At 38.5% G+C, this 12,500-nt stretch overlaps 2 protein-coding genes across 3 annotated transcripts in view; one reads left to right on the forward strand and one right to left on the reverse strand.

Annotated features, from left to right (window-relative positions):
• The window catches only part of LOC115223499 (4-aminobutyrate aminotransferase, mitochondrial), a 56,564-nt gene extending 53,595 nt beyond the window's left edge, over positions 1–2,969 (forward strand). For both annotated transcript variants that reach the window (XM_036512467.1, XM_029794112.2), the window contains exons 12-13: positions 1,438–1,549; positions 2,507–2,969. In XM_036512467.1, coding sequence (XP_036368360.1) covers positions 1,438–1,549; positions 2,507–2,628 — 234 coding nt within the window. In that variant the 3' untranslated portion in view covers positions 2,629–2,969. The remainder of the gene's footprint in view (positions 1–1,437; positions 1,550–2,506) is intronic.
• Positions 2,970–11,363: 8,394 nt separating this feature from the next.
• LOC115223599 (GTP-binding protein 1) overlaps positions 11,364–12,500 on the reverse strand; it is a 72,621-nt gene continuing 71,484 nt past the window's right edge. The window contains exon 12 of the mRNA XM_036512466.1: positions 11,364–11,529. The gene's annotated coding sequence lies outside the window, so the exon portion shown is untranslated. The remainder of the gene's footprint in view (positions 11,530–12,500) is intronic.

Consider the following 12,500-nt stretch of genomic DNA (forward strand, 5'->3'; position numbering starts at 1 on the left):
CTATGGAATAATGCAAGATTAATACCATAGAATGTGAATAGATTAAGGATTACATTTGATAGAATAATCTGAATGCTAAAGGGTTAATATTATAAGATGTGATTCAAAGAAGACTTAGCTGTTATTTCTGGCTCACCAAGTGACCATGTAGATACACAGTTGCTATTTGCTCTTTCACTATACTCATTGCTATAGTTGTTGGTTGTTGTTTGGCCCCCAGATCAACTCTGAGCAGATCTATAACCAAAGGCATTCCAACCATGACCACCCTATCCTTTTCTTGGGTATTTCATACCTGTGACTACATTATCCAATATGTCCCTTTCTTTTCAAGACGTTATTGAGTACTTAAAAAGAAAACTGGCTGTTATTTCTAGGAGGTTGAGCGACCATATAGGGGTTTCCCCTTCTCAGTGTCAATCTTCCTCTTGGTCACATGACCATATTTTTAACCCTAAGTCAGCCTTGATCCAACTGACTGATGACCAACTGCTTTTATTTTAGAAAATTACTATTTTTAAATCTCTCAACGAGAGATATTCAGCAACTGTACTTTGGAGTAAAGATTGTTTGCCAACATAAGATGGCAGTCTTGGTTTAGGACGAATGTTGCTGTAATTTAGTCCCAGGAAACATGGTCCCTAGCTGGCTATACGACTGGCTACAGATGTATCCTTATATTTTCGAACAAGGGAATCTAGCACTCCCACTCAGCTCAAAACAATATCTGTGTATAGCAATTTCCGGGTTCTTTTCCTGTGTAACCCAGAAATCATGATACACATATTTCTTTATTGCCCACAAGGAGCTAAACATAGAGGGGTCAAACAGGGACAGACAAAGGGATTAAGTCGGTTACATTGATCCCCAGTGCGTAACTGGTACTTATTTAATTGACCCCCGAAAGAACGAAAGGCAAAGTTGACCACAGATATTGTTTTGAGTTGAGTGGGGTTGCTAGATTCCCTTGTTCGAAAATATAAGGACACAGATCGTGTTGTATAGCCAGATGGAGACGATGTCTCCTGGGGCTAAATTACAGCAACATTCGTCCTAAACCAGGACTGCCACGTTAGGTTGGCAAACAATCTTTACTGCTTTATTTTCATTTTCTTTTTTTTTTTATCAGACATAGTGTATCTTAGACTACATTGTCTAATCATCGTTTAACGTCCATTTTCCGCGCTAGCATGGGTTGGACGGTTCGACCCGGGTCTGGGAAGCCAGGGGCTGCACCAGGCTCCAGTCTGATCTGGCAGTGTTTCTACAGCTGGATGCCCTTCCTAACGCCAACCACTCCATGAGTGTAGTGGGTGCTTTTTATGTGCCACCTGCACAGGTGCCAGAGGAGTCCCGCGTCGGCCGCGATCGGTTGGTGCTTTTCTATTATATTTTCACATTTGAAAGCTAAAATGTTGTTGTTTATTATTTTCCCAGCGGAAGTACCCGGGTATTTTAAGCCGAGCCCGAGGTCTTGGAACCTACGTTGCCATTGATTTCAAAGACAGTGCCACTCGAGATGCTTTCATCCAAAATGCAAGATTAAAAGGTAAACTTTCTGCTTATGAAAAATCGATAATTCTTCTCACCTCTGTATATTCCTTATTTTTGCTATTGTTTGTTGTTCTTGCTGTTGTTATTGCTGCTGCTGTGAGCAAGCGAGTGAACGGTCTTCATCCCAGAGCTCGCAAGATGGGAGAAGTCTGAAACGTGGTCCTTTGCTATTCGTAAGACCCGCAGAAGAGAAAGTAATTCAACCCCCGACACCGAGAGCATCGACGGATGGATGGATGAATGCGCATCCAGGCTCAGTGGTTGCGTAGGAAGTCGGGGACAAGAAACAGGAAGAAAGAGCGACAGAAAGTTGGGGCGAAAGTGTACAACAGGGGTCACCACCACCCCTTGCTGGAGCCTTGTGGAGCTTTAGTTGTTTTTGCTCAATAAACACACACAACGCCCGGACTGGGAATTGAAACCGCAATCCTCCGACCGCGATACCGCTGCCCTAACCATTGGGCCATTGTGCCTCCACTTGCTGCTGCTGCTGTTGTTGTTGTTGTTGCTGTTGCTGCTGTGATTGTTGTTGCTGCTGTTCTTGCTGTCACTGTTATTGTTGTTGTTGTTATTCTGCTGCCATTGTTGTTTTTGTTGTTGTTGTTGTTGCTGTCACCGTTGTTGTTGTTCTGCTGCTGTTGTTGTTGTTGTTGATATCATTGCTGCTGATGTTGTTGCTGCTGATGTTGTTGTTGCTATTGTTGTTGTTGCTATTGTTGTTGTTGTTGCTATTGTTGTTGTTGTTGCTATTGTTGTTGTTGTTGTTGTTGTTGTCGTTGCTGTTGTTGTTGCTGCTGCTGTTGCTACTGTTGTTGTTGATGCCATCGCTGTCATCGATGTTGCTGCTGTTGTAGTTGCTATTGCTGATGTTGTTGTCACTGTTGATACTGTTGTTGTTGTTGTTGTTGTTGTTGTCATCCTCAATAACGACCATTTTATTTCTGTCCGGCAGGCGTCAACCTGGGCGGATCCGGATCGGTCACTCTACGCTTCCGACCGACTTTGACCCTCAGAAAGAAACACGTCAACATATTCCTGGATGTTCTTCATTCTCTGTTGGCGCAGATGAAATAATTCCTTCTTCCTCCTCAGTCGTTGCCAATCCATCGTCAATCTCGACCCCCACCCCCACCCATCTCTTTCTTTCTCTCTCTGCTCATTTAGTGTCCATCATCGTTATTGGTGATGGTATTTAACCCCAGGTCAAGGTTGATCAAACAGCTCTAGGCTACAGTGGTTGAACATGATAGACATCCTAATTACAACAAATACTGTTCTGTATTTAAGAGATGAGGAATTATGTACATTATTTACATTATTTACATTATTTACACTTGACGGATATTTGTCCTCATCTTGTTTGTTGTTAACACAACGTTTCGGCTGGTATACCCTCCAGCCTTCATCAGGTGTCTTAGGGAAATTTCGAACCTGGGTTCTCATTCCTAAGGTATTTTTCTATATTATCATTATCATTATTATTATTATTATTATTATTATTATTCAGGTCACTGCCTGGAATCGAACTCGGAATCTTGCACTCTTAACCACTATGCCATATGGCGTTGGTGGTTAAGAGCACGTGCTACTAACCCCAAGATTCCGAGTTCGATTCCAGACAGTGACCTGAATAATAGTAATAATAATAATAATAATAATAATAATAATAATAATATAATAATAATAATAACGATACAAAGCTTTTCTTTCATAAGCCCCAAATTACTCTAGTGTGATACTGGTAGCAGCAGCAGCAGCAGTAGCAGTAGTAGTAGTAGTAGTAGTAGTAGTAGCTGAAAAATCGATAAACCGATTCCTTATGGGATTTCCCAATCAAATTGTATGCAACCCATTTTCAGCCAAACATTTACCAATTTTAACAGATTTTGCTCAAATTTGACGTTGGTGTAGCTTAGTTTGGTTTGAAAAAAAGCTCTTGATTAGCTTAATAATCCTAACTTAATCCTGGGCAACGCCGGGCTATACTGCTAGTATGTGATACGCAGGACAGGCAAAGAGTTAAACAACAACAAGGAAAGATGCATAAAATTAATGTAGTCCTAGATATACTGTGTCTAAAAGACATATGTAATTGTCACGGCCGGAACAGCTTTAACTATTGGCTCACTTGATTATGCTGACCGAAGGTTAACCTTTTTGTATCTCTGAAGCATTTTCATATGTTGGTCCTAATCGTCTATTCTTGTTTCCAGACATTTAGTTAGCCTTTGTTTTATACGTTTTGAGTAATATAAAGCTTTCCTTTCATAAGTCCCAAGTTACTCTGGTGCAGGGATTCTCTTTTTTTTTTTGTATCTATGGTCCCCTTTGATTATTGCTTTATTTTGGTGGACCCCCCACCACCACCAACGACCATTCAATGTTTACAAACTAGTTTTATAGAAACCCCTTTCAAAATTCCTATTTTGCTTTTCACGCATTACCTTGCGTAAGTTGAACTATGTAAAATGTGAGAGAAAGGAACCTAGCTGTTTCTTGCAATACATACCAATACATACATCTAAAGCAGGGGTTCTCAACCATTCTTTATCTATGGACCCCCTTAGATTACTATTATGGTGGAACCCCATGGCCATTTGATATCTAATAACTAGTTTTATAGAAACTGCTTTCAAAATTCCTATTTTGCTTTTCACGCATTACCTTGCGTAAGTTGAACTATGTAAAATGTGAGAGAAAGGAACCTAGCTGTTTCTTGCAATACATACCAATACATACATCTAAAGCAGGGGTTCTCAACCATTCTTTTATCTATGGACCCCTTTGATTACTATTATGATGGAACCCCATGGCCATTTGATATCTAATAACTAGTTTTATAGAAACTGCTTTCAAAATTCCTATTTTGTTTGTCACACATTAACTTGTGTAGGTTGAACTGTGCAAAATGTCAGAGAAAGAAACCTCTTTCTTGCAATGCATACCAATACTTAGATCTAAAGGAAAATTTTTTCAGAGTCCTTTAAAATACGATTGGGGATCACCAATTTAGTATTTCATTGCATAGACCCTCAGCGGCTATACGGACTCCAGTTGAGAACTCCTCTTTGCTCTAGAGGATGATAAAATCTTGGGGTGTATATCATATTTAATTCATGGATGCCATGGAAATATTCCTTGTGCATAACATGTGGTGCACAGGACAGGCAAAGTGTTGATACACACACATATTCTGTAGCACATATTTGCACTTACGCATGCACATCCACACACACACACACACACACGTGCGGACATACTCTCATTCACGTTGTCATACAAACACACACATATTCAAATACACATCTGCACCTCTACACACACACACACACATGTGAACATGCACACATGCACACTCACACATATGCACACAGACACATGCGTACTCTGACTCATAAGGTACCACAGACTCAGAAATGGTTCCAAGTTTTGTTTCGATGACATTATCCAAAGAAACTTTCTCATATTCTATCCAAGCATGGTAAACCTAATTCTTCTCAGGAAGAATTCCAAACACCATTAAACTCAAAACACAGTAGTAGTAGTAGTAGTAGTAGTAGTAGCAGCAGCAGTAATAGCAGTAGTAGTAGCAGTAGTAGTAGTAGCAGTAGTAGTAGTAGTAGTAGTAGTAGTAGTAGTAGTAGTAGTTATAATAACGACGATGATGATGATGGTTTCAAATTTTGGCACAAGACCAGCAATTTTGAGAGGAGGGGCAAGGTATTTACATCTACCCCAATATTTTTTGTTCCAACGACCCTGGAGTGATGAAAGACAAAGTTGACCCTGGCTGGATTTGAACTCACAATGTAAAGTGCTGGAACAAACACTGCAAGGCATTTTCCCATCATTTAAACAATTCTGTCAATTCAGCACTCTTAATAATAATAATAATAATAATAATAATAATCGAATCGTGCTCTTCGTCTTGACTGTTTACCTTTGTGAAGAGTTACATCAATCCTTTTTAAAATAATAATATAATTATAATAATAATCATAATAACGATGATGATAATAATAAAAATAATAATAATAATGATAATGAATTTGACGGTAGTAACAGACCATTACCCCATTTCCTTCCATTTTTCTAAAAAAAAGTGTTTCTTCGGAATTTCATTCTAACCATTCCCGGTCCACCCTTCCCATCATGCTTTGTCCAGCCTTCCCATCATGCTCTACCCACCTCAACCAATGGTAATGTCGCCAACTCCCCTCTTTCCCTAGCTAACCTCACCAAAACAACAAGTGATATGGTCTGGAGTTAATGGTTGTGAATTAAGAGAAAAAAAAAAACTAAATGGTTTTGTTATCTGAAGAATTTGTTTCACTGTTTTTACCTTCAAGAATAAACCACTGCGGATATCTTCATCACTGAATCTGTGTTAGTTTCTCATTACACACACATACACGTGCAAATAGATAGATTGATGCATAGATATAAGTATATATATATATATATATATATATATATATATATATATATTATATTTCGATATGTGACCTTGTGAGTACCGCTGGCGATTTTTTTCCTCTGTCTTCCCTTCTCCTATGTTTCCGACAAAGAGCTCCACTCGAAACGTTAAACCCTCCTTCTTCCCTTCTTTCCTGAGCGTCCAATAATACTTTATTTGTTCCACGTCCTCGCGTTGTTGTGTTTTTTTGTTTTTTTTTTGTTTTCTTGTTTGGATTAACTATAAAGTTAATCCAAACAAGAAAGCACATTTTTAAAAAATACGGGTGCAGCGAAATTCATTTTTGGACTTTCTTCAATAACCAAAGCCCCTTCTCCGTAAGGAGGAGGGTTACGGTTTACAATTATTTAACAAATGCAACACAACAGCGCTTCCCTGACGAGGAACCAACAAACGTGATTACAATAGTCAAACAGTAATAATATTAACAACAAACCTTTTTAATTTATCCCCATTTATGTGAAACCACTGATGCAATTTTATACGAATTGCTAATACACACACACTCACACATAATAAGGGTGAAATATTGAATATTAATTTGATTAATATGAATTGAAAACCAGTGGTGTAGCATATAAGACCATAGCGGATCTTCTTCTAGCAAAATGGATGACCATTGTTAATGGTTCATCCCTGTTATATAATACTTTCACTTTAATAGTGAAAGTGTCTGCATTACAAAAGAGAGATGTTTTTGTTTCACTTTTAACACGTAATACTGAAATAGTGGAGAAGATATGATATTGCTGTGGGGTTGCCCTAGGGAAAAAGTTAAGTAAGGCATGTGTAAAATTTGAATGAAATTGGTTGTGTAGTTCTCAAGTTTTAGGGAAACACACAGACAGACAGACACACATTCTCAGTTTTATATATATAGAGATATTTATTATTATAAGTGCATGCGTGGTAAGAAGCTTGCTTTCCAACCACATGGTTACGGGTTCAGTCTCACTGTGTGGCACCTGTGTGGCACCTAAGTGTTTTCTACTATAGCTTTGGACCGACTAAAGAAGCCCATCATATATGTGTGTGAGTCTTTGTGTCTGTTTCCTCCCCCATCGATGTTGGTGTGTTTACGTTCCCGTAACTTAGTGGCTTGGCAAAAGTGACTGATAGAATAAGGCTTGGGTTCGATTTATTCGACTAAAAAAAACCCATTTAAGGTTGTGCTCCAGCATGGACGCAGTAACAAATAAAAGAATATGTATGTGTGTGTGTTTTGTATTTGTCCCTTATCACCAGTGCTGGTTTGTTTACGTCCCCGTAGCATAGTGGTTCGGTAAAAGAATACGAAACAAGTTTAAAAGAAGTACTGGGATCAATTTATTTGACAAAAAAGAAAAAAGAAAACTCTTCAAGACGGTGCTCCAGCATGGCCGCGATCCACTGACTGAAACAAGTAAAAGATAAACGATTCCTTCTATTCAAAGGCGGTACCAAAGGACATTACCGTAGTTTTGCCATCTAAAAATTATTAGCACTAACAACACTCCTACGGGTGATTGCCAGGCTGGGATGCTACAACAGCCAAACACCCTCCCGAACATCCTCTGATACATCCGTGAGATGTTGACATTGTTACGAGTAATTGTTGGGCTGGGATCCTGCCCTGGGCATGGACACGTTGAAACTCCGACGTCTGGCAACTGACTTGGCAGACACCCATAAAATTATTAACCATCTTACTAACAATAACTCTGAGCACCTTTTCAAACTCCACCCGTCTAACACCCGTGGAGATATTTACAAAGTCAGAAAACAGCACAGCTCCCATGACTTTCGGAAACATTTTTTTCACGCTGAGAGTTGCTGAAGCATGGAACAAACTGCCGGCATCAGTTGTTAGTTGTCGGAGCACTACATCTTTCAAAACTTCCATGCTTCCTGAGATTCGCCAACACTACACCTGATTTTCTCCCCTCCTTACACACACAAGCATGTATCTGACTCATACATTGTTCGCTTCCCAGACATTTGTACATTACTGCATATGCTTTATATGCACTTTTGACAAGTTATGGTGCACCTGAGCACTGTATACAATAAATTCATTATTATTATTATTATATTCAGGAAGAAGATGTGTCATTCATGGCTATCTAAAGAGGTTTAGTTGGATAAATGAAGTGCAATAGCTTCAACTTGTTGCAGATTCTGATAACAGGGAACTTAGCTTTCTTCTAAACTTATTAAAATTATGACACAACTGCTGTAGATAACAGTGAGCACTGTATACAATATTTTCATTATTATTATTATTATTATAGAGGCGCATCCGCATATATATATATGAAAAGGGCGCCGTGATACATATCAAACAATTTTTCACTCATTGCTTATTCATTTCATAAAAAGCGTCAATTTTGAAAACTGTGCTTGGTGGTGGTGGTGGTGGTGGGGGGGGGGGGTAGTGGTCGCTCTCCTTATCAGTTACGTCACTGACTGGGATGCTACAACAGACAAACATCCTCCCGAACATACTCTTGATACTTCAGTGAGGCGTTATTAACGAAGTTGGAAAATCCGTCGTTGGCGATTCATCTCCTACCAACGGATCGAAAGCCACAAGTTGGAAAATGTAAATGCAGATTACTGTATTTCGTTATTTGACCCTTCTTCATTTCAAGACATGCTATAAAGTGTTTTGGAGAAATGGTCATCCCTTGTCTGACACCCCTTTCCAACTGAAGTCTTAATGGTGGGCAGAATAGATCTACATCGGTGGTGCAACCCGCATCGCAAGTTCATCTAGTTGAGAGAAGTTTGACGTATCGTGCACAGCCAGGGATTTATTTACCTTGATGCTGAGAAAATGATATTGTTACAAAATTTGAACCGAAACGGAAAAGAAGGGTGCAGTCAAGACAAGAAAGAATAGGAGCGCACTGTGACTAGCGATGTGTAAGGACTGCTCATAATTTGGGCCGACAGAACGAATGCATTAAACCAAGGGAAATAACTCTCATAAGCTCAGTTTTCAAATTACAACGTCAGATATTTAATGGTAGAGAAATATATTTTTTGTAGTGATGGGAATGAATGGTGGTGGTGAAGTATATTGTTGTTTAACCCCAGGTCAACCTTAATTGAGCAATCATACAGCAAAACGGCGAGACGCGACCAAGCCAGAGATTCATTTTCTTAGATCAATTGTCTGTTTAACTAACGTCTGTACTATACGTTCATATACAGACTGTGTATCAGGGCGCAGTATAGTAGTCATACGGTGGTATATTGTACAGGGCATTCATGGGCAAACTGCGGCCCGTGGGATTTTCTGATTCGCACGATGATGTGTTTTTCTCAAAAGACAAGAAGGGTGCAAGCTGAGTGGAATTTGACTGCTATTTCTAGCAACGTGTTTGGATGATGGTTGTAAGAAGAAACTGAAATGGCGGTGGAAGGTGGTGGTGCTTATGTGGGCGAAGGTGGTGTGGAGGAGGTGCTATCGGTGATGCAGAGGGATGGGAATGGTAGTGATGGGGGTAGTGGTGGTGGGATGGGGTGATGGTGGTGGTGAAGAAAAAACATTTGGGGAATTACAGAAAATGGTGATATTTAGTAACCATGTTATGCAGGCTTTTGTAGTTTAGCCCCAGGTCAGCACTGATTGATTAATCATAGGATCACAGACATTCTAGATATGGCCATCCTGTCCTTTTTGGGGGCATAATGTATCTTGGACCACATTATCCAGTGTGTCCTCTTTTCAAGATGGTAGAGTATGAATTGAGAGAGATTTGGCTGCTATATCTACGAGGAGGTCTCAAAGCGATGAAAATATTTTGACAAATTAAATTTAAATGTTGAAGTGAATCTAACGGATTTTGTGAGTTTCTTAAATGGCTTACAAACACCTTCCATGCTGCAATTGTTTTCATTCCAGCACACGATCTCAGATCAGGTCACTTGCTATGCAAGTACATCTCCATAATATATATATTTATATATATACACACTGATGACACAGAGGGGACCATATTTGAGAGGAGGGGCAGGCAACGACAGTGATAGTCTGGCACAGACGTGTCTGTGAATTCATCTTACGGTCAAGACTAGAATTTAGAACTGAGAACTAATGAAACATCAACCAAATATCCTCAACGGTGCCACCATTTACAATATATAACCATGTGGTGGATACCCTCAACAGTCAAGCAGACTGAGCTATTGCAAACTGACCACCTTCACCAGTGATCTGATGATACGCGACTGGGTTTTGAACCAGCAACCTTTCAATTTAGAGGTCCACAACCTAAGGAAATTCAATTTTCTTGTTGAGGTTGTAGAGTAGATTTGTGACTAAGGACACTCCAGCTGTGACCATTCCATCTTTAATGGAACATAGTGTATCTTGGACTACATTATTTTATAGTGGTGTCCTTTATTTTAAGCAGGTAAAGTGAAATATGGTTGCTATTTCTAACAGTTCAAGCATGCAGACTCCTTACAACACCTTTCTTTACCTGTTAACAGAAAACTCCATTAACCAAATGCTGTTCCAGCCATGACCATTCCATTTATTAAATAAATGGTGGTGGTTGTGAAGGAGGAGCACTGTCTGTGTCTTTTTTTCTTGTTTCCTCTTTAGGGGACATTTAAGTTGTGAGGAAAAATTTGAAGGGAGCTCACTTTCAAGTAGTAGTAGTTTCTATTTCTTTACTACCCACAAGGGGCTAAACACAGAGGGGACAAACAAGGACAGACAAACGGATTAAGTCAATTACATCGACCCAGTGCATAACTGGTACTTAATTTATCGACCCCCGAAAGGATGAAAGGCAAAGTCGACCTCGGCGGAATTTGAACTCAGAACGCTGCGGTGGACGAAATACCTATTTCTTTATTACCCACAAGGGGCTAAACAAGGACAGACATAGGTATTAAGTCGATTACATCGACCCCAGTGCGTAACTGGTACTTAATTTATCGACCCCCGAAAAGATGAAAGGCAAAGTCGACCTCGGTGGAATTTGAACTCAGAACGCAGCGGTGGACGAAATACCGCAATGGATTTCACCCGGCGTGCTAACGTCTCTGCCAGTATCTTCTCCACCAACGCACACACAGATGGCAGAGAGACACAAATAGCTGACCTGTTCACTGGGTGGCCGTGACCCACCCTTAATCACTTGGTCCTATATACATTCTTGAAATGAAAGAATAGCTTAGCTGGGCTGAAACAGATAAAATCTCATGGTGGTGCAACAATAGACAAAATTGGAGCAGACAGCTGACAATAAATGAGGGAAAGAAAAAACATTAGAGTTTTAATTTTATGGATAAAAATTTATTCATGGATGGAATTATTTTTCTTGTTATTATTATCATTATCATTATTATTATTATTAATCATAATTATTATTAGTAATCTGTGAGTTAAAAACATTTTTTTGACAATTTTCAGCTTTTTGAAATGATGTATGTTCTATTTTAAGATCATATATTTCCAAATTTGTGTGTTTGAGTGAGTGTATGCGTGTGTGTGTGTGTGTATATATATATAAATATATATATATATATATATATTACAGAGATGTACTTGCATAGCAAGTAACCTGATCTGAGATCGTGTGCTGGAATGAAAACAATTGTAGCATGGAAGGTGTTTATAAGCCTTTTAAGAAACACAAAATCCGTTAGATTCACTTCAACATTTAAATTTAATTTGTCAAAATATTTTCATCGCTTTGAGACTGCAATCTGTTCACTTACCGATAAATTAAATTTAAATGTTAAAGTGAATCTAACAGATTTTGAGTGTTTCATAAATGTTTTATAAACACCTTCCACGCTGCAATTGTTTATATATTTATATTATATATTATATATATATATATATGGAGGTATGTATGTATATAGAGGTATATGCATGTAAGTATGAGCACACATACACATAATATATATATATATATATATAGAGGTATGTATGTAACTATAGAGGTATATGCAAGTAAGTGTATGCACATATGTATGTATATATACACACACACACACATATATATATATGTATATAGAGGCATATGCAGGTAAGTGTATGCACACACACACACATATATATATATGTATGTATGTACGTATGTATATGAGTAACCAAGTCCTGATAGCCTACAGAATGATGATATGATAATAAAAAGTAAAATTAGTCAGAAGTTATGGAGTTATCATCTCTTAGTTTATTTATACACAGATATTAAAAAATGTCTGAATTTTCTGAGTGAAATTAAATGAAATACTGCCTAAATCCATTTCTCTAGTCTCCTTGTGTTGTGTCTAATGCAGAAGAGCCAGTATTTTTTATCATCTCTGATTAAAGGGAGTGATCTCATTATTTATTATAATTAGCTGAAATGCTGATTGTCGATGACAAGTTTAAAGTTAATGGATTTGAATAACAGAAATTCTTATATTAGAAACAGAGATCAGCTCTACGACATTAGACACAGCATGAAAAAACAAAAAAAAA

The sequence above is a fragment of the Octopus sinensis genome, linkage group LG23 (genome assembly GCF_006345805.1).
Source record: "Octopus sinensis linkage group LG23, ASM634580v1, whole genome shotgun sequence".
Lineage (NCBI taxonomy): Eukaryota > Metazoa > Mollusca > Cephalopoda > Octopoda > Octopodidae > Octopus > Octopus sinensis.